Below are 23,437 nucleotides of genomic sequence, written 5' to 3'. Positions count from 1 at the left end.
AGAAACAAGGAAAGTGGTTCAGATTTAATTTTATAGACAAATAATCTATCTGTCTATCTATCTTTCTATCTATCTATCTTATTTAACAATTTTACTATGCCTGTTGTTCTCATACACACACTTAGACATACACCCTAAAAAAAAAGGGATGGTATACAATCACGTTAGCTAATAATCATGTTTTACATAACCCGTATTTACTTCCAATATATATATAAATAATAGTGGCAGTGTGGCATAAATATATAAATTTATTTTATGGATGAAGTTGTGCAAATAGTTTATAAAACCATATATATATATATATATGATTTTATAAACTATTTGCACAACTTCACCCATAAAATAAATAAAATAAAATAAAATAAAATTTAGCATCATTGTTGGGGTAAGTTGTCACAATGAGAACCTGCTGTTTATTGTCACTTGATTTTACAAGAAGCCTTGATTTCTTTAAAATATTTAATATAATCTTAAGTAAAACAAAACAAAGGGGGAAAAATGCACAAAATATCTGTATATTTAAAACATAATGGCTTTTAGGGGGATATTTAAACAACAGAACAAGTGCTTGTCAAACCATGCCATGGCGAAATAAAATTGCATTTATAATAATAATAATAATTAAAATATATATATATATTTAAAATGAAATTAAATTGCACAATAAATAAATAGCACTTTTTATGCGAATTAAACAACCATAAAAAAAGAACAAAGAAAAAAGTTGTAAAATGTTTCATAGGAGTGTTGGGTTAAAGAAAGTGGTAGAGCCTTGTGCGTCATTACTCCTGCGGTAACCAAGTGGACTGATGATTAATCCGCGGACTTTTGCACCCCCCACCCCGTTTTAGTGCACTGTCATTGGCCGTCCCCACTGTCAATCACGCCAAACAATCCCACCTCCTTAGGTTTTAAACGCGTCCCAAAGTGTAAGACCGACTATTCAACCTGTAGCTCTGGAAAGGACAGTACATCCCACGCAGTGGAAAGAGTGCATCACTACGATTTTCATCATCTTGTCTGCGTACTCTCTGGTACTATGAAAACGCACACACGTAAAGAAGAAACCCGCTGAGGACGAATTTATTTGGAAACAAACTTTTGGAATTTCCTGCTACTTCGGGACCACTGCCAGTTCTTAACTTAATCTTGAACGTAGGCTGTCAGTTCAACGTCAGACAGAATGTACTGCCACAATCTAGTTCTTTTTGTAGTTTTGTATTCGCACGCGCTACTGATGATGACGTGCCTGCCACCAGCCTCAGCGCAGAAGTCGAATGGTCCTCGGGTAAGTCAGTCCGTGCGTAACGCCGCTCTCCGCCGCATGTGTTCAGCTGCGCACATTCACGCATTTGTCATTCTGATAACCTCAGTGCTTCATCTAAAGTTGTCAGTGTGACGCATAACGTGCCTATACTGTGTCAAAGTCAATTCATTATTATAAAACGATGCAAGTCATACAGTGATACAGTGTTACCATGCATGAAAATCTCTGCTTTAATATAGTGTATGCAATGCATCCTTGTTATGAATTACTTGTTAGTTTGACAAATATCAGTTTTAGGTAGGGTTAGACAAACTTGAATGCATTTGAAAATACAGCATCTTTTTGCTGATGTATACAGTGACGCTGAATTAACGTATACCTTAGTATATTGTATTATCTGTCCTTACTTTTAATGTTTATACATATTAGTTCTGATAAAGATTAACTTTCATTCTAGAATGCATAATAACCCAACATCAGAGCATCTTTTAGTGATTCAGCTGAATAGTTGGGTTTTGCTTGCTGAGGCACATTGTCAGTGAGACTTGAGTACACCCATTGACCTTTTGTCATAAAGGTCTTTTGCTTCCTGTGCACCCCTCTGTGCCCATAGAAAAGAGGACCATTGCCTTTCCAATGCAGCATTTCATACGATTTCAACAAAGCCAACTGCGTGGAGTATTTCTTTCTGCGGCTGAATCAGTTTGCAGACAATTTTGAATAGCTATATGACGTCTTTTAAAAAATTATCCCCTCAGAAAATGCAAATACATCTGTCTGGATGTCTACAAGTGAGAAAATTGTGTCAAGGTGATGAACTGTTGACCTTAATATACTTGTTTTAGCAGTAGAGCTTAAAGAAATAACAATTAAAGAAACCTACTTGCATGATTAATAACGCTAACCAGTCAAACCATAAAAAACCTGCCCCAGAAATCGAATTGCCGCAGCATTCTTTTATGTCCTCAAGTATTTGAGCAATTCAGACAGAAGAATGGTTTGTAAAGATTGCCGCAGAGCTCTTGTGGTAAATGTCCATTCATTTGTGCACTGAGACCTTTGAGACTGACCACTGAGAGTGAAAGTGAGTACAAATCAGAAAGAGAGTAGAAGAGAGAAATTTGTGGATGCTGCTGAGGTATTGTCATACTTGTGGTCGGAGGTGGCGGTCAGTATAAAAATCTATGATACGCACACACACACACACACACACACACACACACACACACACACACACACATACACACATTAAACCTAAAAACACCCCACATGAGTGTGTGCATCTCCAAAAGTGAACAGAGTGAAGTTAAATTTCTTTAAAAAATTGTTTTGCTGAGAAAATTCTAACAGCAAGGTAAAAAAGATTATTTTTTTCTTCAGGAAATATTTTCCGAACCAGTTAATCTGCAAGGAACACATTGGACCTCTTTGAGAGATATAACTAGATTTGAAAAATGTATTAAAATAAATTCCTTGGAAATCCAATTAATCAACTGTTCCTAACTCACGTCATGCACTTTTATAGCACTTTATCTACATTTATTTCTTAATTATGGAGGAGAAACAATTATACATTGTAATAACAGCACCGCTGTGAACATAAACATGTCTATACTATGTTTCTGTATGATTATTAAAAAAATGAAATTCTCTGTGAATAAACTGTGCTTGCTATGAAACAAAAATCTGCCTGCTGAGAAGAATTGAAAAGCATTAATCTTTGTCATTAATGACTTTTTTTTTCCTTTTAATGATCTCCAGTCCATACTTATGCAGCCACTTTCTCATTTACTTGACTTTAACACTCCCAGGCTTTTATCTCTTGTGATATAATATCTTCTTACCAATTTTATTTTGGCAGGGACTCTACAGATTGAAATGTACTGTAATAGTAGCCATACAGTGTGTGTGTGTGTGTGTGTGTGTGTGTGTGTGAACTTGTGTGATTTGTTGTGCTCAACGGCATCAAACAGTGTAGAAATATCTCCACAATGGTTAAACATCCTTCATCATTCTCATCTAATCATTACAGGAGGCCAGAAAGGTTGTGTTAAAAAAGCTATTTAAAAAATCTGAAGTTAAATGCTTCAAAAGTTATACTCCCCTCTGTGCCTCATTTGTAAAAACTTATCTCTGAACTCTGTCAGCCCCAAGAACCCAACGTTTCATGAGGAGTTATGGCTGCTCTGCTAAGCTGGAGGACGTATTTGGGCCAATAACAGAATCAAGCTCTTTCCTCAAAGCCAATTGGGTGATTGTGTTTAAAAAAAATAGAAAGAAAGAAAGAAAGGAAGTGTCTCTTGACAGTAGAGGGATTTTAGGTTTCCTTTTCCACATTTAACATGAATTTAGCACACTTTTCCAGCCACAGTAATCCTGGCCAATTCTGGCATGCCGCAGACTTAGAAAATAATATTTTCTGAGGATTTAATTCTGTCAGCATGCAGCAATGCGCCTGAGCGCAGTGAATATACCGACTGTCATTAGGTATTATTTTGTCTATTAATTTTAAGCTCTTTGGGTTAAAGTTTGCACGTATATTTCTGTCTTACTAGCATGACCATATAGAACTGCAAAAATAATTACAATAAACAAGTTTTTCCTCATCCATCATTGGCAGAACAAACAGATAGTCCCGCCCCCAAACTAACATAACTGGTTGAGATAATATTGCCGTGTTTTTATGTCACCACAGTGAATCAACCTTTGGTGTATTTTAACATCGAACAAATTACACACTTCACTTTTAAACAGCTCCTGTGCAAAGGTCACTGGGAACTTTCACTGTTAACAGTCTGACGAACATGATCCTCATGGCGGCCCTAACATCAGCGTGGATTTAAAAGGACAACACAGAAAAGCAAAAATAAACTTAAGTTATGTCTTCATAGTGTTCACCACATGGTCAGTATAGTTTAATGGTGAAGTAGTTCACATTATTAAATGGTGATGAATTTGACTCTTTTATTATAAAACACAATGTGTAAAGGCCAAATAACCTTACTTAAAATTAATTGAAAGTTATATGATACAGATACAGATAACATAAGCTACCTGTACATTTTTCTTACAGTACATTGACTGAGGCCAAGTTGTATACTGTATTATTGTGTCTTACAGTACACGTTGGAGTTTTTACTTTAGTAATATGAGAAGCACTTATGATTTTTTTGCAAAACATAGACTGCCTGTGGAGCATATGCTGTACTGGAACTTTGAAATATGTTACTCAACCCCAGTTTAGAAGGCATCCAGCAAAATTAAAGGAGAAGTCCACTTCCAGAACAACAATTTACAAATAATTTACTCACCCCCTTGTCATCCACGATGTTCATGTCTTTCTTTCTTTAGTCAAAAAAAAAAAGATGTTTTTTTGAGGAAAACATTTTTCTCCATATAATGGACTTCCAAAATGCACTTTAAATGCAGCTTCAAACGATCCCAAATGCGGTTTTAAACGAACCCAGCCGAGAAAGAAGGGTCTGTAGCAAAACGATCAGTTATTTTAATAAAAATAACAGAATTTACATACTTTTTAATGCCAAACGCTCCTCTTGCCTGGACTGTTTTTGTTCCGGTTCATGACAGTTAGGGTGTGTCGAAAAACTCTGTCAACTTTCGAAATCATCCTATATTGCTGTTTTACCTTTTTTGTTAAGGGTGTTTGATCTTCTTTGCATGTTCACTTTGCAAAGACTGGGTCGGTACTTCTGCAGCGATGTAGGATGATTTTGAAATGATTTTTGAAGTTGAGGGAGAAAATACGATTGGAGTTTTTCAGCATACCCTAACTGGATACACAGAGTTCAGGGAGAGTAAGGCAAGACGAGCATTTGAGATTAAAAAGCATTTCAATTATATATTTTTAATGTAAATAACCGATCGTTCACTAGATAAGACCCTTCTTCCTTGGCTGGGATCGTTTACAACCGCATTTGGGATCGTTTGAAGCCGCATTTAAACTGCATTTTGGAAGTTCAAACTCGGGGCACCATATCAGTCCATTACTCTCCCTGAACTCTGTATATTCTCTATATAAAAATGCAGAAAGGTTTTCTTCAAAAAACATAATTTGTTTACGACTGAAGAAAGAAAGACATGAACATCTTGGATGACAAGTGGGTGAGTACATTATATGTGAATCGCTGAAATTTAGATGCTGCCACATACTGTAAAGCACATTTATTTGTTTGTTCGTTTGTTTGTTTGTGTGTGTTTGTGTGTAAGATAACAGCTGTCAAATAGTGCAGATCAGAAAGCAGCCAGTACATTACCATTATGTTGTATTATAGTAGTTCAGACTTGAAAATACTTTGAATTTGATAATAATGTAATAAATACTGTTAGACACAGTATGAGCAATATTTGCATATTGCATATTTATATTGGTATTTTACCTTTGAAAAATCTGCATCTGTTTATATGTTTGTTTATTTATTATTTATTTAGAAATAGATATATCCACAATCAAAGCTGTCACAAAATAGATAAATGCAATAGATAAATAGACAATTGCATGATAAATACATAAATCTGATTTTATTGTGTCATGGCTTACTTGTTTAGGCAAATAGTGTTCATCTAATAAATAAAACTATATTACTCATGGTGAAAGACTTGTTTGTTTAAATTATTATTATTATTAATTGATTTAATTGAAAATTACATTTTATAAAAACATAAGCAACTGATGAATTTGCAGTGGTTTTGGTTAAGGAGATTTAAAGCATGGCAAGAAAAAAAAAAAAGAATATTTTTAATATAGACTTTTGTCCTGATTTGGCTTGATTATTCTTTAACTTCTTATATTTTAAAGCTTTTTTTTTTTCTTCAAGCATACTTTCAAAAGAACACTCATGATTTGTGCAAGACCTATTTAGAACACTTCAAAATGTCCTTTCCTTTGAAGTGTGGACTTAATAGAGTGTAAAGTTTTTCCAACATGACAAAAACCTAGTCTAATCTGTTTTCATTCAGTAGCTCAATTAAATGATACGACGTACGCTTTCCCACAGCATTCATTTCTCAGAATTAGCTATCCACACAAAACAAAACATCATGGTAGTTTGGTCAAGCTTCCCTGCAAAAATGAACAGAACCAGCGTGAGTGATTGAAAAATGGATGCATGGAGGTGGCCTGGGGAAGCGCTGTATACAACATACCTGGCCGAGTGCATCACTGAAACCTCGTAAAGTCATGTAAAGAACAAACACAGCGAGGCGAGTACAAGTTCCATGCCAAGACAACATTCTCCCAACTCTGCGTATGAGCGCCAAACCCCCCCCGCCCCTCCTCCCTGCTTTTTTTTATTAGCGCAGCCCACATCACACCCAGTGACCCAATGATGCAGGTGTTAGTGTTGTGTGTTTTTGCGGGCGAGAGAGATGGGGGAATCATGTATGTGCAGGTTCTTTTCTAAGTGCATTTAGAAAGAGTGATTGTTTTCTGTGTGTTGCACGAGGACTAATTTTAACCAGACATCTAATAGTCCAAAGAAGTAGTCAACCAGTCAGCAAGTCATTGTTTACCCTATATAAAACAACTCAAGATACACTGTACAGCATCAGCGAGCTTTGGTGTTTAACACTGTGTTGACAAAAAGTGTGTGACTGTAGAGAATGTTTGTGCACCGGTATTCCTTTTAGCTCTTTTCACCCAGCATTTATGTTTTGTCGTGTTGAGCAACACATGATTTCATTTTGCATTGGCTAGTCAGTAAATGTATGTCATTGTAGCAAATACACTGTGAGATGGTTATCCTAAATTTTCGACACTGCTTAAAAAAAATTTTTCGCAGGCTATTTTTAATTACAAGACCGTGACAATGGCCGTCTTTGAACCTCTCTCACAGTACGACGTAGGACCACCCTTTAGGAGCCATGACCAAAGAAAGTACTATTTGTACCTCATTGTATTGTAATATATTTTAAAATATTATGTAAAGGATAATGTACATCCAGCCAGTTGTTATCGCAGAATAAAGGTTGACAGACTTATCAGCAGCTCGACGCAAAGCTGAGGGTTGTTGTATAAGACTGAAGGGCTTTATTTTGCAATAACCACTGGCTGGATGTACATTATCCCGCTTATTACATGGCTACCTGCCACAAAAATAAATAGTTAGACATGAAATATTGATTTGAATTAAAATATTGGAATGCAAAGCTTCTGTGAAGAAAGCAGTTGCTAGCAAGTGGCAAGATCAGAGTTTGGGTTAGGGTTAGGGTTAGGGTTAACTAGCTAAGTAGATGGCATTTCACCACATGAATAATTATGGTGATAAAATACACTGATTTAAGATAAAGCTTTAAAATCATACCGGTTTGTTAGTTGTCTTACAATCCATTAAAATCATTGCAATGTGGCAGCAGCTGCGTTTGTATGAAACAAAAAAGAGCGGGTCCGCGATATTAGGGTGACATAAAAAAAAATAACTGTATACAGATCAATTTGAGTTTTAATATTTTATTAGCCAGCTTCCACTAAGAAAAAAATCTTAGCAAGCGTACAGTGTCAACTGCAGTTACCCAGATGAGCCTGTGTTACTATTTTTTTCTGGTTGTTGTCGGGGAATAACATACTTTGGAATGTGGTGACTGACCAATCAGAATTGAGTATTCCGTGTAGCCGTGTAATAAACGATAATTAAAATATATTCAAGATGTATTTATTAAAATTAGTGCTGCTCTCAAATAAAGATTTTTGTGGTTGACTAATAGTCATTCATTTTAAGCATTAGTTGACTATTAGTCACACGTTTATTAATAAACCATATATATCATAATAATAGACTTTAATTGTTTACATAGCCTAATAAGCGCTCAAGCGCATGCAAAAAAAGCTTCCCACAGTGTACCCACAGATATAATAACTATGAATGTGTGTGGGGAAAAACAGCAAGGAGACTGAATTAACGTTTTAACAATTTATTGATAACATCCTGTTTGCTTTCCTTATTTTACAAAAGCACAATGTTTCGTTGTTATTCTGAGTGCACACAAATACACACAGAGTCTTTACAGATTCAAAAGATGTATTACTCTTACCTGTATGACCAAAAATGAGTATTTTAAGAGCAAGTGGCCACGCCACTCCATCTTTCATGCAGGAGCACACTACTATTCAGCTTCCACACTCTGCACATTTTTTTTAGGTTAACATTAGATTGAGCGGCCATGTAAAGTTGCTACTACATACGTCTTTCAGATGAAAAGCCATATTTGAGGTCGATTAATAATAAGTAAGCATTTGGATGTCCTGCCTGATTTACTATATTACCACATAGACCAGCCGTTAATGATCTCCGCCACTTCCTGTAGATTTTTTTTTCTGCGACTAAGCGACTAATAAAATTTTGGTTGACCAAGCCTCTTCTCGCCGACTAATGGTTAGTCAACTATTAGGGGGCATCCTAATTGGATGTTGGAAAAAGATGGATACAAACTTGAGTTGGTTGCATCGAAAGCTAAATCTACTGTTCTTAAGATGCGGTCACATTTACTGCTGTTCAACTAAAAATTTCAGTCAAAATCTAGTCTTTTAATAGGAATCCACACGATCTGTAATTTTTGTAAGGGTCAAAGGTTTTACCACACATATTCATGTATTCATGTTTTTCACACAAATTTGCCAAACTGACCAGAAAGCTGCCGGGTTTGAAAGTGAGTTACGAATGTAACTTAACACCATAGCTCTTGTTACCAAATGGGCTTCTTTCGTAATTTTGTGGATGGAGTTAGTTTAAATATCCTTTGCCAACCTGGCCGGCAGGCTCTACACACTCTGTATAGCAGACACTCTGCTATAATCTTAATTGGTTTCATGGTGGCTCACAAATTTGTCTTTTGAACATAAACTGTCTTGAGATGGGCATACAGTGTGATTTTCATATGATTTTGAGCAGATATGATTTTTTTTTTTCATCAGGCTGAATGTCAGTTTTGTCATGCATCATTTGTTGTGCAGTGTATGAGCAATTAACCTCTCCCGATCGGCAATTGGATGCGCAGATGAATTTCTGACATGTCAGAAGCTTTGGTCGACCCTCATGAGGGTATCGTGCAGTTGAAGCAAGGCATTGAACTGATTTTGAACTGTTTATTTCCTCACTGTGCCTGCGCAAAAACAGAAATTAATCTATGTTGACATGGCATTTCTCCCACAACAGTGTGGTTCTTCTTCTGCAATAGAATCATGCTTTGTGAACACAAAGTGGTCTGAGTTCTTTTTTATTTTCACTTTTTGTTACAGATTATCATTCTAACCCCTGGTTTCACAGACAAGGCTTAAAACAAGTTCCAGACTAAAATGTCGTTCAGAGTTGTTTCAGCTAAAAGAAATAGACTGATCTTAAAATACATCAGTGCCTTTGTTTTGTCTCAAGATGCACACCAGTAATGTTTTTTTTTTTTTTTTCCCCTTTGAGACACGTTTATAAAAATTACTTAAATTATGCCCTAATCCTGGCTTAGTCTAAGCCCTGTCTGTGAAACCAGGCCTAAATTAATGACATGCATTACACTGTGACAGGCTGTGGACAGACCCAGTACGCTGACTAATGGCAGAACTGATTCAACCAGAGGTGGCCTTTACTTATTTTTTCCTGTCATTTACCAGATCAGAAAAACATTGATCTAATAATAAGTCAAATTTATTTGTAAAGTATATCGCTTTTTATAACACATTGTTTCAAAGCAGCTTTACAGGAAGTCATACTGTTGTGTCTGTAGGGCCATATTACCATATCAGGGTCACAGGTAAACGTCTGAACGTTCAAAGTGATTAGGAGATTTAAATGTTAAAACGTCAGTCACACTTTATTCAGTCACACTTTATTTTAAAGTTCAATTCTCGCTATTAATAAACCATTAACTGTGACTTTTCCCTCAATAAACTCTTAATTTACTGCTTATTAGCAGTTACTATGGTAGTTGTTAAAGGAGAAGTCCACTTCCAGAACAAAGATTTACAGATAATGTACTCACCCCCTTGTCATCCAAGTTGTTCATGTCTTTCTTTCTTCAGTCTTAAAGAAATTATGTTTTTCTCCATATAGTGGAGTTCTATGGTGCCCCGAATTTGTAGTGATTTAATGACGTAGTTCAGAAATATGGGGTATGGAATAAATTTCAAATAGTATCATCACTGATTTCAGGCAGAATTGCAGTATTATGAAGTAATTCCTTACTGTTATTGAAAATTACTTATGTTTTGGTAAATATTTCTAAGGACTACTGTGTTTAGCTAAAACTATTACTGTAAAGGATGAAAATGTAGATTTAAAGTGAAGAAAATGGGAGAAAATAAAGCATCCCTGCCAAACTAGACTAGGATAGACATGTCACTAAGGATTTAGGATGACAAACGAGAGATCCAACAATAATCCAGCGGAATAATTCATGTGATATTATTTAATAAATCAGGAGGCAAGACCGCAATGCCTGTTTCTTTTTCAAAATGTCAGGGAAAAAAACACTTGTTAAGACTTTTTTCCAGAAAGTCATGTGATATCAGTCACATTAAAAACACCAAACGCTACAATAGAGCGTGAAGAAAAATATACAACCCAATCCATCAAAAAGATGACTAAAAATTATTTGTTGCGCAACCTTTGTGCGTTAGCGCATCCCTAGTGTGTGTGCATGTGCACTGTGTTTCCAGACTAAATTACACTAGGCAGACAGCAAAGTTCGAGAAGGACTCGAGCGGACAGAGAGAGAGAGAGAGATAGTGTGAGCAAGACAGAACTAGATAGACAAGTATAGAGAAGGAAAATGAGTGTGTGAGGGAGATAGAAAACAAGTTGGGAGACAGGGTCGGGGGACAAAGGGCTGTTCTCCCTGTGTGGGCCAGAAGCAGCGCTGTGTGCTTGATATACAGTGAGCGACAGCTGGGATTTGGATAAGGAAGGTTTTCTGACAGAGAGAATGTGTTCTGGGTCAGTGCTATGGCATTTTGCTGTGGGGAGATAACAGTGGCTATCAGCGTTTAATGATACGGCTTTCTCTGAGAAAATACCAGAGATTACCAGCCTCCCAGAGGCTTCAATTACAGCCCGATAAAAGTAGTGTCTCTTTTACCACAACGGGCAGCCATGACTGAAAGGCATGCCACAGATTTACCATATTGACATCCTCATGTGGGCATCCTCTGGGTGTTTTGCCGATGTCTACAGAACTCACTGTGCTACTGCAATGGATAAACAACTTTTTCTGGTTATTTAGTCTGTATGGTTTTGTTTTCTTTTGTTGCTACAAGCTCTGGGGTCAAATAATCAAAAGTATGTGGTTAACAACAAGTTTGTACAAAGAATGTAAGAAAACGTTTTGATTGTTTTATGTTTGGATGCTTGTCTAGAATGTGGATTTCCATTTTGAACAAATTAGTGAACCTCAAGATTGTAGACTGTTTACAAGTGATGATTAAAAAACAAACCAAAAGTATTACTTTCTTCCGACACAGAACCAAAAAATGCTAAATCATTATTAAACAGGGATTTATGGATAATACTAGCCTAAGTAATACATCGTATGTTACTTCAGCAGTGGTCAATCAGTCAGTTTCCATTATAATGTCATTGAGTGCTGTATGCTATCGAGTTGAGACCAGACCATACAAGACCCAAAGCAAAACCAGATCCTTAAGACTCCATAATAACATAGATTAACCAAGAACCAGACTTGTCAATCCAAGAAACGGACTGTACATTTTAATGAGCCCAGAGCTAAAGTGTGTAAATCACTGAATGTGTAGTTAATTGATAGTAATTAAGGACACTGGGTCAAGGCCTTTGACATTCTGAACTGAAATGCAGGACATAATTATTAGTAATTTAACAAAACTGAAAATTGTTACAGATATCTTATTTAGTTTTTTAAATTCCTTTCTGTTTTTTTTTGTTTGTTTGTTTGTTTTGTTTTTTTTTTTTTTTTTTTTGTGGGTGACCAGACCGTCAATGAGATTCCCCAGAAGAACTAACATGACTGTTCCTTAGCCAAGCTGAATCGTTATAGTGGCAAAGTAGGAAGTTCAGGAAGCAGATTTCCTGTTAGCCTGGATTTAATTAGTCTAATGATCAGAGAAGAGGGATTATGATTTCAAATCTTCTTTGTATTAACACTGACATTCATTACAGAATCGTGCAAAGCTGTTTTAAGAGGGGATTTGAACTTTGCATAACCAATTCTCACACTCTGTCTGGTTCCCAATTCATGTAAGTTATAGCATATAAAAAAACATAATTCATTTGTAATGTTTATTATCAGTGGTTAACATATATTTTAGTGTAACAGTCTTATGAGATGAAAATCTGCAAATTCCTGTGTGAAACAGAATTCTCACTTATTTTGTGAACCGTTTCGAGGGGCTCCAGCTACACTTGGCCAGGCCTGCCAATTCTATTGCAGCCAATCAGAAGTATTTTTTGCCTGTCATTTTTGTTGTTGTTCTTTCGAAAGGTAACGAGTGTTTCACACGTTATAGAGAGTAGCTCTGGCACTCCTTGTGAATACCACACACACACACACACACAGAATGCTTGCCAAGAATAAAAATCCATCTGTGCAATGAGATTTCTCTGGTGTCTCTGGCTCGTCCAGAGGTCTTCACTTTATTGTGAAGAGCCCGGGCAAAAGTTAAGAGTATCCGTATTCTCAAAATAAAGTGTTAAGAAGAAACATTTGTCATAAATCCCAAAGTGAAAAATGAGAACATTTTTGGAGATCACTGGTAATTAGAAAAATGTGCTTGACATATTGTTTAATCAACAAGAGGATTGTTTTTAATGATTTACATATGAGTTTAGCAGTGTCAGGGAACTAGTGGGATTTATGAATGGCTGACTACTGAACATACATTTGCTCAATAAGAAAGAAGTGTACTGATTGAGAAACCTGCAATGCAATACTCAATTATGCACAGCAGCCCTAAAAGTTTGTTAGACACCTATGCCACAACTAAATACAATAACAATATATTAATATTTTTTTGCATTATTTACAAAGAAATGTACGAAAATATTAGTGGTGAAAAAAATAAATAAAATAATTGCACTTTTTTTTTTTTCTGAAATTAATCACTATTAATTGTGATTAAAACCACCTAATTACATTACAATTTTTAATTATACTTTTATATTGCAATAATTTCACATTCAATCTTCAAATGAATGTAGAAACAACATAAAGGAAGTATATTTTTGATATTTCAATGCCATTTGTTTATGACTGAAGGCAAGTATCACTGATACCAACTGTCTCTGTGAATTTTCTCCTAATATTTAACCAACTTAAAACAATCTTCACATAACCCATTATAATAACTGTCATATAGCTACCTGTGCAAGAAAATATAACCAAATTCAATAAAGTTGTCAAACACTAAAGTCTAAATTAAATAAAAGATACAGCTTCCTGTCCTCTTTTTAAATTTTGTTCTTTGATTAACAGACATCACAGCAACTGGTTATTAGGATATTTTGGCTGCTGTTACTTTAAAAGCTGCCGCTGTTGCTTTAAATGTGTGTTTTAAATAATAAACACTTACATGCACAGTTTTAAGGCAGCTTTAGTCGCCTTTTTTGTAACTTCATGACTTTTTCAGCATTTAAGCATTTTTCAACATATAGTGGACTTCTATGGTGCCCCGAGTTTGAACTTCCAAAATACAGTTTAAACTCTGTGTATTCTGGCCCGAGACAGTTATTGTATGTCGAAAAACTCCAATCGTATTTTCTCCCTCAACTTCAAAAATGGTTTCAAAATCATCCTACATTGCTGCAGAAGTACAGACCCAGTCTACGCAATGTGAACTTGCAAAGAAGATCAAACACCATTAACAAAAAAGGTAAAACAGCGATTTAGGATGATTTTAAAGTTGAAGGAGAACATGAGATGGGAGTTTTTCGACATACACTAACTGTCATGAACCGAAAAAAAAAAAAAAGTCCAGGCAGAGTAAGACAAGACGAGCATTTAAGATGTATTGTTGTTTTAGATGTATTGTTTTTATGAAAATAACCAATTGTTTCGCTAGATAAGACCCTTCTTCCTTGGCTGGGATTGTTTATAACCGCATTTGGGATCATTTGAAGCCGCATTTATACTACATTTTGGAAGTTCAAACTCGGGGCACCATATCAGTCCATTATATGGAGAAAAATCCTGAAATGTTTTCCTCAAAAAACATAATTTCTTTACAACTGAAGAAAGAAAGACATGAACATCTTGGATGACAATGGGGTGAGTACATTATCTGTAAATGTTTTTGTTTTTTGTGTTTTGGCTATAGCCTAATACAGCGTGCACAGGCAAATTTGTGCGTGCGCTTGAAGAGCATGTGCTATGAGCACAGTATAGAAGATTAGTTTTTACTGAAATACACTGATGTTCTACTAAAGCTCATATTGTCATGGTACCATTTCTGTACTCGTTTGACTCACACCTGGCGCTGAGGTGACGTTGAAGCATGAGCCTGAAAATTCTCCCATTTGTTGTGCTCGTTATTACGTTATACGTCTAAAAAAATTAAATGTTAACTGTGTTAAATATTTTTTACGCTGTAAAATGAAGGAAAAAAAAATAATCGCCTGTGTTAACGCGCATAATTTTGACACCACTAAAAAAAATATTTTTTATATTATCAATGGTTAAATGGACAAAAATATGTCTGTATACTTTCTGGACGTCAGGCATTAGTGAAATGTTTATATTGGCAACTCTGGTAGGAGTTGAATTTGAAGGGAATTGAATTCTTACATCCATAAAAATGTAATAACTGCATAAAATGTTGTAGCTATTTTTTTTTTTTTTTTTTTTTTTTTTGTAGAGTTCTAGCATCAAATGTTTGTAGATACCATTCAGTTTGATATTTTCTTATCTAATGCAATGCATTTGAAAAATGTGTGACTTAAGTGTCCCGGAATCTCCCAGTATTTTCTGGGCCATTGTATATTGTTGAAAGTGAGAATGGCAGATGATTTTTTTATAGTGTGTAGGCTTCTGTTTTTCTTTGTGTTCCATGCTTAACTAAACTTCTGCCCACACAAACTGACAGAATGTGTGTGATTCATTTCACTTCCAGTTACACAGTTAAACAGTTATACTTAGGCTTATATTTTATAAATAAACACATTTTTTACAGACCTAGTCACGTATCAGTACGCTTTCAGTCCAAGGTGATGCATACATTTGTCCTTCTGTACCATGTCAGTACTTATGTTGTCATGTTGTTAACCTCCTAGAATCCCTTCTTATGCTTAGTGTCATTGTGCAAATAAACTCATAGGTTGAACTAGTACGTCTGTGTTTAGTGCCTTTCTAGAATACCCAGTTTTTATTAAGAAGGTTTTTAAAACTTGAAGGTTTTTATTAAGAATTAGATACAGGATATAAGAAGTACACTGAATAATACTTATCATTAAAGTAATATACTTAAAAGAAAAAAAGAATATGCTTAAGTGTAAACAGAATGTGTGAATGTGTGCTTAAGTGTAAATGTTGCTGGACACATAATTGTTAATTGCAAATTAAAATGAAAATATGTTATGCTATATTTCAAGTTTATATTAAATGCAATTAAATGAATTTTAGAGTGTTTCTTTACTCATTTAAGTAGGATTTAAATGATTTACTCACCCTCAGGTCTTCTCAAACTTGTTTAAGACATGATTTTCTTGTATGAAATGTATGATTTTTTTCCCTCTGTGCAATACAAAAGGAACATGTTTTGCAGTATGTCCTAAAGCTCTTTTCCATGCAATGAATGATTATTCATGATAACCAATGAGGTTAGACCTCATTGTTAAATTGAATTTGAGTGTATACAATCGCCAGTGGGATTTGAGAGCTACGGTAAAGGTTTTTTTAGTAAATAGCCTGTTAAATCTCACACATTCCCCACATAAAGCTGTTGTATGGCTTCAAAAGACTTGGGATATTGCGAAAAAGATCTATCAACTACACTCTTAAAATAAAGGTGCTTCACGACGCCATAGGAGAACCTTTTTTGCTTAACTGGTTCCATAAAGAACCTTTAACATCTGAAGAATCTTTCTGTTTCACAAAAGGTTCTTTGTGGTGGAAGAAGGTTCTTCAGATTATAAAAAAAGGTAGGAAAGAGATGGTTCTTTAAAAAACCTCTGATTAAATGGTTCTTTGTGGAACCAAAAATGGCTCTTCTATGGATTTTTTTAAAGCACCTTTATTTTTAAGAGTGCACTTTTGTGGTTGATGTCATTTTTAGAGCTCAAAAGTCCAGATATTCTGGAAAATATCTTCCTTTTTGTTCCACAGACAAAAGAAAAACCTCACAGGTTTGGCACAGCATGAGTTTGAGCAAAGAATTTGCATTTTTGTGTGAACAATCCCTTATGTTTGGACCCTTTAGGTCAGAAAAAAATGTCCTCAGCTACTGTAGATGAATCTTAGACTATAAAAAGCACACTTTAGGTTGTACAACTAAGCATTAATTTTTTATGCCTTCTGTCATAATAAATGTCATCAGACAGAACACATCATTGAAGTATTCATGTGGTCAAGATGAGTTATGAGACTAGGACTGCTTGTCTATGGAACCTTTGCCTGTTGCTTTCTTTTTCCTGGTTTCCTTCACAGAAAATGGACAAATAGGCAACTCACCATCTGGACGGGTACTCAGTTCTAAATCACCTTTAAAACAGCTTGCTTTGGATGCAGCATTTATAGTGCTACTCAGACCGGGCAGCTTTCACCAGGAATATTTTGGCCCGTCTAAGACGACACTAAAGGTTTGCTTAGGTATTAATTTTAATGTGGCTGTTCTGGATTATTTACCCAAGTGAGAATTGAAAAGTATACAGTGTGAACACATAAAAATATATTATATATTTATATATTAGGGCATACATAGGAACTTGTGGATGAATTACACTGAGTATGTATTAAAAATTAATAATAGTATTTATATAGTGTTCATATACAGTATAAGCAGCATAGTACACGGTAAAGGAGCCAGTTTTAATAATGTCATACTCAGCTATAAAGGAAAGAAAAAGTCTGGTTTGTCTGTCATCAGGCATTCAGACTGATTCAGTCCATGTCTACTATATTAGTGACATCATTTGGTTCCATTTGCTTAATTGCTGAACTCTAGAGATTCAGTCCTGAAGCAACGTTTTGTTGTTTGCTGTGTGTGTGATCAGAAACGGTCAGCTCTGGTTATTCAGATGGGTCGTGTTAAAATGGAAAATGTGCCCTGTGTTTCTGGCTAAAGCTACCCTTTTTCCAGTAGAGGTTCTTCAGTTCTGTGTACCTGCTGTGCTGTGAGACCACTCCAGTGTCAGAAGCCACACTGCATGATGGGCCAGCAGCTATAGCACAATCTATAGCAAATTTGTCTTGTACTTGGTCTTGAGGAATGCTGGATTTTCTTTTCTCTTTACCTCTCTAAAGACTCTTCTGTTCCTCTCAAAGGCTAAGGGGATATGTGTCCCAGTGGAAATACATATATTTATATTCTCATATTCTCAGAACTTGTCTTTCAGTAAAGTGAATCTAAAAGTGATCTGTTTACTATGTAAATGCATGTTCCTGGTTAGGGATGGGTGATATGGGCTTAAAAATGTATCACAATAATTTCTGGTATTATTATGATAACGATATCAATGACAGTAATTCAGGGAATCCTATTCCCTGTATTATCTTTCCTATTTTTACCCAAAATAGAGCATAACTGAGTACACACATACAATGTAATGACTGTTTAATTCACCGGAAGACGGAGGGCGCACTTGCGCAGAAACTCCACATATGCGCTACAGCAGAAATAATATTACTGACCACGCTTTAGGAAATGTCTAATCCAGTTATCTCTGTAGCTGAATAAAACCCAGATAGAGAAATTTTAACTGAACAAACTTGACAATAAACAAACGATTGCTACAATATATGATTTGTCTGTGCTCTTCAAGCAATCGTGGGTAATTTTATAAGGATAAAGTACATTTATAATGCAATGCTAATCTACATAGCTTTTATAATACTACAAAATAGCATGATTTCTGCCTCATTCTGTGATTTAAAGCCACGTCTGATCACAAAAGGTTATTTCAAACAGATAGATAGATAGATAGGTAGACAGACAGAAGGATGGACGGACGGGCGGATAGACAGACAGACAGACATACAGACAGACAGAAGATAGATAGATAGATAGATAGACAGACAGACAGACAGACAGTTGATAGATAGATAGACAGACAGACAGACAGACAGATAGATAGATAGACAGATAGATAGACAGATAGACAGAAGGATGGATGGACGGACATAGACAGATTCTTTGTTTGCAGTGTAACTAGACAAACAGATTGACAGACAGACAGATAGAATGATGGATGGATGGAGGGATAGACAGAAGGATGGATGGATGGGTAGACAAACAGATAGATTGACAGACAGACAGACAGATAGATAGATAGATAGATAGATAGATAGACAGACAGAAGAGTGGATGGACGGACATAGATAGACAGATTCTTTGTTTGCAGTGTAACTAGACAATGGAATTACAATTTTAGTTGTACGGCATGTTTAGATTTGCCTGTCTCTTCTATTCATACTAATGTCTTTGTTCTGATAACTCAACACAGAAGTCTATATAAGGCTATATGATATTTGAGCTTAGCTATTTTCAGATTCGTGATTCATGGAAATTGCACTAAGCAATCTAAGTCTTCCTGCTACTAAAACCTGTGAAACTCATTGAGCTGCAGCTCAGCTCAGCAGCTCTGTTTAATTTATTGGACCCTCATTAGAGTCTAGTCAGGGTATTCTGTCAAGTGCTCCATGGCTTATTATACTGCCATGCCCTCAGTGCTCTATTTAAGTATACTTCATATATGTGTATATGTGTGTGCAGTGGCTTATAGGAGACAGAGAGAGCCCATGTCCCCCTGCATGCTCCAGGAGTCAGGGCAAGCCTGTGTGTGGGTCAGACGGACGCAGTTATGATACCAACTGTGATCTGGAGAGGGCGAAATGCAAGGACCGCACACTCACCCTCGCCCACAGGGGCCGATGCAAAGGTCAGTGGACATCAGACACTTTTATGTGAGAATTTTTGAAAACAAATGAGACATTTTGAAATGCATGTGAGCACTTTATCATTTCTCAGATATTCTACATAGAATGAATGTAGTATTAATGTGACCATTAATCATTAATGTAATCATCACATTGGCATTGCCATGTGACTTACATCATCAACAACATCACAACTCTTCTCTTGTGGTCTCATGGGATAGTAAAGTGTTCACTGGATGTGCTGAAAGTAGTAGATTACCTGGGTACTTTTTGCCTAGTGTTTTAAGAGTACTGTGTATTTTAGATATACTGCTCTTTCAGTGTACTATATAATAGACAAGTAGGCATATTCAAATGCAGTGCTTAAAAACACAGGAAACAGAAACATGAGGGACATGAAACAATGAACAAGACAACAGGAACTAGGAATGAGAACTTCAAAATGAAAGCACATAACAAAATAAAAGACCTGATTCAACAATAAAAACTAACAAAACTACAACATAAGTTATTGAAAGTTAATTCATTCTTTGAGTAGTTGTGTTACATAATATGTATTTATTTAATTATTTATTATTGCAATTTCAGGTAAAAACTGGCTGCGGATAGATCAGCCTCTTCCTGCACCGACACTTGTTTCAGAGGTCAAAGAGCTGACAGGTATGAAAGGTATGAAAATCTACATACACAAAATTCCACCAACTTTTCGCCTGTGACTGCTTCCCAATTTGCATATTTCTGTACCGTGTGCTCAAAGTACTAATGATGTTAAATTACATAGGAGCAGTGTTGGGGAAAGTTGCTTTCAAAAGTAATGCATTACAATAATAAGTTACTTCCTAAAAAGTAACTAATTGTGTTACCAAGTTACTTTTTTTTTAATAATAATTTGTACATTACTTTAGCGTTTCTTTCTCATCTTGCCTGGGCTTGCTTGTTTGTTTATTTGTTTTTTTAACTTTAAAAAAGTTCTTTTTTTTTGACAAATGTAGAAGCTCTTTCACGCCACAAGTAAAATAAATAATAAAGGGAATGTACATTCAAAAAGCTCAAACAAACCTTTCAGCTGTGCTGCCGTTCTGGATTGTATGAAGAATAGAATGCAAGAGAAGAAAGTTTAATCACCAAAAAATCAAACACAAATGTTGTTTATCTATTATGGTTATGAGTCATTTTTGCATATTATTATGGTTGAATTTGAAAGTCAGCAGCAAAGACACTGGAAAAATTGGATTAAATAAAGGACATTTGTGTCAACATTTAATTATTGCAGGTTTGCGTCATATTCTGAGTTGGTTTTATTCATTTTAAGGAATACTGAATCATGTGAGATGAGTAGATGCATGATCAAATTTAGTCTAGAAGTACAGTAACCATCATGTTTACACAGCACACTGCCACTAATGACTATTTTTCGATTCATCTATCAACTAATTTATCGATTAATTGATTAATCTAAACAATTAATTTCCCACAAAAAAAAGAAAACAATTTTACTTAAGAACATTTCATTAAACTTGCAACTTTGCCATTCAGTAGTGTACCATAAAAAAAGTATAAATATAAACAAGCCATTGACGAAATGCAAAACTAAAAGAGTACAAATGCATACAAACCTAATAAAAAATAAAAGAAAAAGAAAATAGTAACAAAAGTCTGAGAAAGTCAGCATGTTCATGTAAATAATAAAAGCACACATATTATTAAACCTGCATCGCATATATTTCTTTAACTGAATCGTAGCGTTTGTGAATTCACAATTATGCTTATGATTTTTAAATGGCTTTATTATATATCGCAGCCTTGGAAAACAGTCTAATAATGCATCTCATGGATTCTCATCCAGGAAATGCACCACTTCTGGTATTTTGCCAGTTAGTCGACAAGGGCAACATTTTTTGAAATCGAATACTCAAATAGAATCGACGAGTCGTGTGAGCCCTTCAGCACACACAACGCATCTGCACTTACTCCCTGTTTCTCTCAACATGGGGACAGGAGAGCTGTCAGTCAATAAATGGGAAAAAGTAACTGGCATTACATATTTTTTTAAAAAAGTAACTCAGATATGTTCTTGTAAATTAAAAAAGTAATGCATTACTTTACTACTTACTTAAAAAGTAATCTGATTACATAACGCATCATTTAACAGGGTTTTACAAAGATAAAGTAATTAGTAATATTCTGGTCATATGATTTCAATATGTCAGCCCTCATAAGGTGAGCCACTCCATGTAAAATAAAATGGCTTATATAAGGCTACTGATATGACTTTTCACACACTTTTAACTTTTAGCTTCACGTTTAAAACTGCACTGGGACTTTCGGCCTTACATTCCTCACTATTTTTCTTTTTCGAAATGGGGAATTTGTCGTTCATGTGTTGGCCTGAAGGTGGCTGATCTCAAATCAAGGCCGCAGAACACATCTGTGTACGTGTCAGTCTAGAGAGAATATACAGTCCCCAGAGCATTAGAGCAAACTACCAAGGAAGCGCGTATGCCCACTGGTATGCATGTAAGTTTTTGCAGGCTGTGTTCACATACTGAAAGACAGATTGACTGGCTTTAAATCAAGGTCAGCCTGCATCATCAATTTCTTAGACTGGATTGTGTTAAACGGTCAGTTAAAAGTGAATCATAGGCGGAGGGTGAACCAACTGCAGGGTGAGGTTAAAAGTAGTCTGATCTATTAACTTTGCACATTATAAACCCGTTTTTATGACAAACATCAGATATGGGTGTCATGTAAAATATTTTACTATGGTTGAATTTGTATCTAACTTGATCACAATTTAATAATAAAATAAAAATAAAAATAAAAAAAACGTGAGTTGTTAATTATCAAAGCATGCACACTGAACAAAACTCTGGCATTTCAGTGATGACTCTAGTAATCAGCTCTGATTGGCCGTTGCGTTCATAAACTCAACAGAATTGTGTGTGTGATTGGTTATAATGTGTGAAATTTTAAAAAACATGTAAAAAGAAATATGATGCCAGCTAAATTAAATGCCGTATTTGACACTTTTCATTTTTATTTTATTAGTGTCAGCCGCAATGTATTAAGTTTAATTGTGCAGGGCCTTTTTTTTCCCCAGGTCCCTGTTAATTTCCAATCCATGGCCAGAGGAAGGTTAAGCCCTGCCCAGCCGAACACATGCTCCGCCTATGCCAGGAATAATTGTTGTTGTCACTGTTTTTAGGAAAAAAAACAACAGAAGTTAATGTCTATCAACCTACTCCTTTTCGATAATTCAGGTTGCATACAGCTGAACAGAAACTTCAAGCATCATTATTTACTGAGTGTTAAGTTTATATACAAACCAAAAACAGAAGTAGTAAGTTGAAAATAAATGGGGGTGATTGAAACCCACCTGCCTCCCTCAGCCGAACAGTCACAGACTTTACAGATACAACAGGTGTTTCTTATTTCTGCATTATGGATGATTTGAGAGCATCTGCTCTCAGGCATGCAGGGCAGATTTGCAATTTGTCTCTTTGTGTGGTTGATATGCTTACGTCTGTCTGAGTTCATATCTTCACGTGTATTTGGAAGTATATTCCAAGTCTATGAATTTTAGGACTTAACTGTAAACAGCTTAAAAGATAAAAGTGTGAAAATGATTACGTGGTTTTTAGCCTCGCCACATCTTGGGTGCAGTCCAGAACTGTGATCCAGCTTTTAAGCGTTGTTTATTTATCTTAGAATGACTAAATACTTTGTATTCATACAAAATGACCAAGTGCTTACATGCTGGAACACGACGCTCAGCTCTGACATTTCAAACCTCATATTTTCCATCCTTAGAAGTTTCAAGATTAAGAATCTTCATGATGCATTTCTTACCGCAAGTGGTGAGGTTTCTTTCGAAGGCTGTTTAATGTGATGGATCCTATCTTCAGTAATGCTTATGTTAATTGTTTTTTTTTTAGGATTTCAGTGGTCATGGAAATATCAAACTATTTTAAAATGGTGATTTTCAAGTCTGGAATACTCATGTACATGAATAATATCTTGAAAAACGTAATGGAAATGGCATGGAAATTTCCGTTGTGAATATAAACTTTTCTAGTTAAGATCTTGGAAAGGTCATGGGAGTTCACT

At 35.5% G+C, this 23,437-nt stretch overlaps 1 protein-coding gene across 10 annotated transcripts in view; it reads left to right on the top strand.

Moving 5' to 3' along the window:
• Window positions 1–933: 933 nt before the first annotated feature.
• The window catches only part of smoc1 (SPARC related modular calcium binding 1), a 62,246-nt gene continuing 39,742 nt past the window's right edge, over window positions 934–23,437 (top strand). For 9 of the 10 annotated variants that reach the window (XM_051133220.1, XM_051133219.1, XM_051133218.1 and 6 more), the window contains exons 1-3: window positions 934–1,291; window positions 19,167–19,332; window positions 19,919–19,999. In XM_051133220.1, the coding sequence (XP_050989177.1) occupies window positions 1,187–1,291; window positions 19,167–19,332; window positions 19,919–19,999 (352 nt within the window). In that variant the 5' untranslated portion in view covers window positions 934–1,186. The remainder of the gene's footprint in view (window positions 1,292–19,166; window positions 19,333–19,918; window positions 20,000–23,437) is intronic. The other variant, XM_051133216.1, reaches the window with a different exon arrangement.

Source organism: Labeo rohita, chromosome 17, assembly GCF_022985175.1.
Source record: "Labeo rohita strain BAU-BD-2019 chromosome 17, IGBB_LRoh.1.0, whole genome shotgun sequence".
In the NCBI taxonomy this organism is placed as follows: Eukaryota; Metazoa; Chordata; class Actinopteri; order Cypriniformes; family Cyprinidae; genus Labeo; species Labeo rohita.
This window is presented reverse-complemented; position numbering and strand designations above follow the sequence as displayed.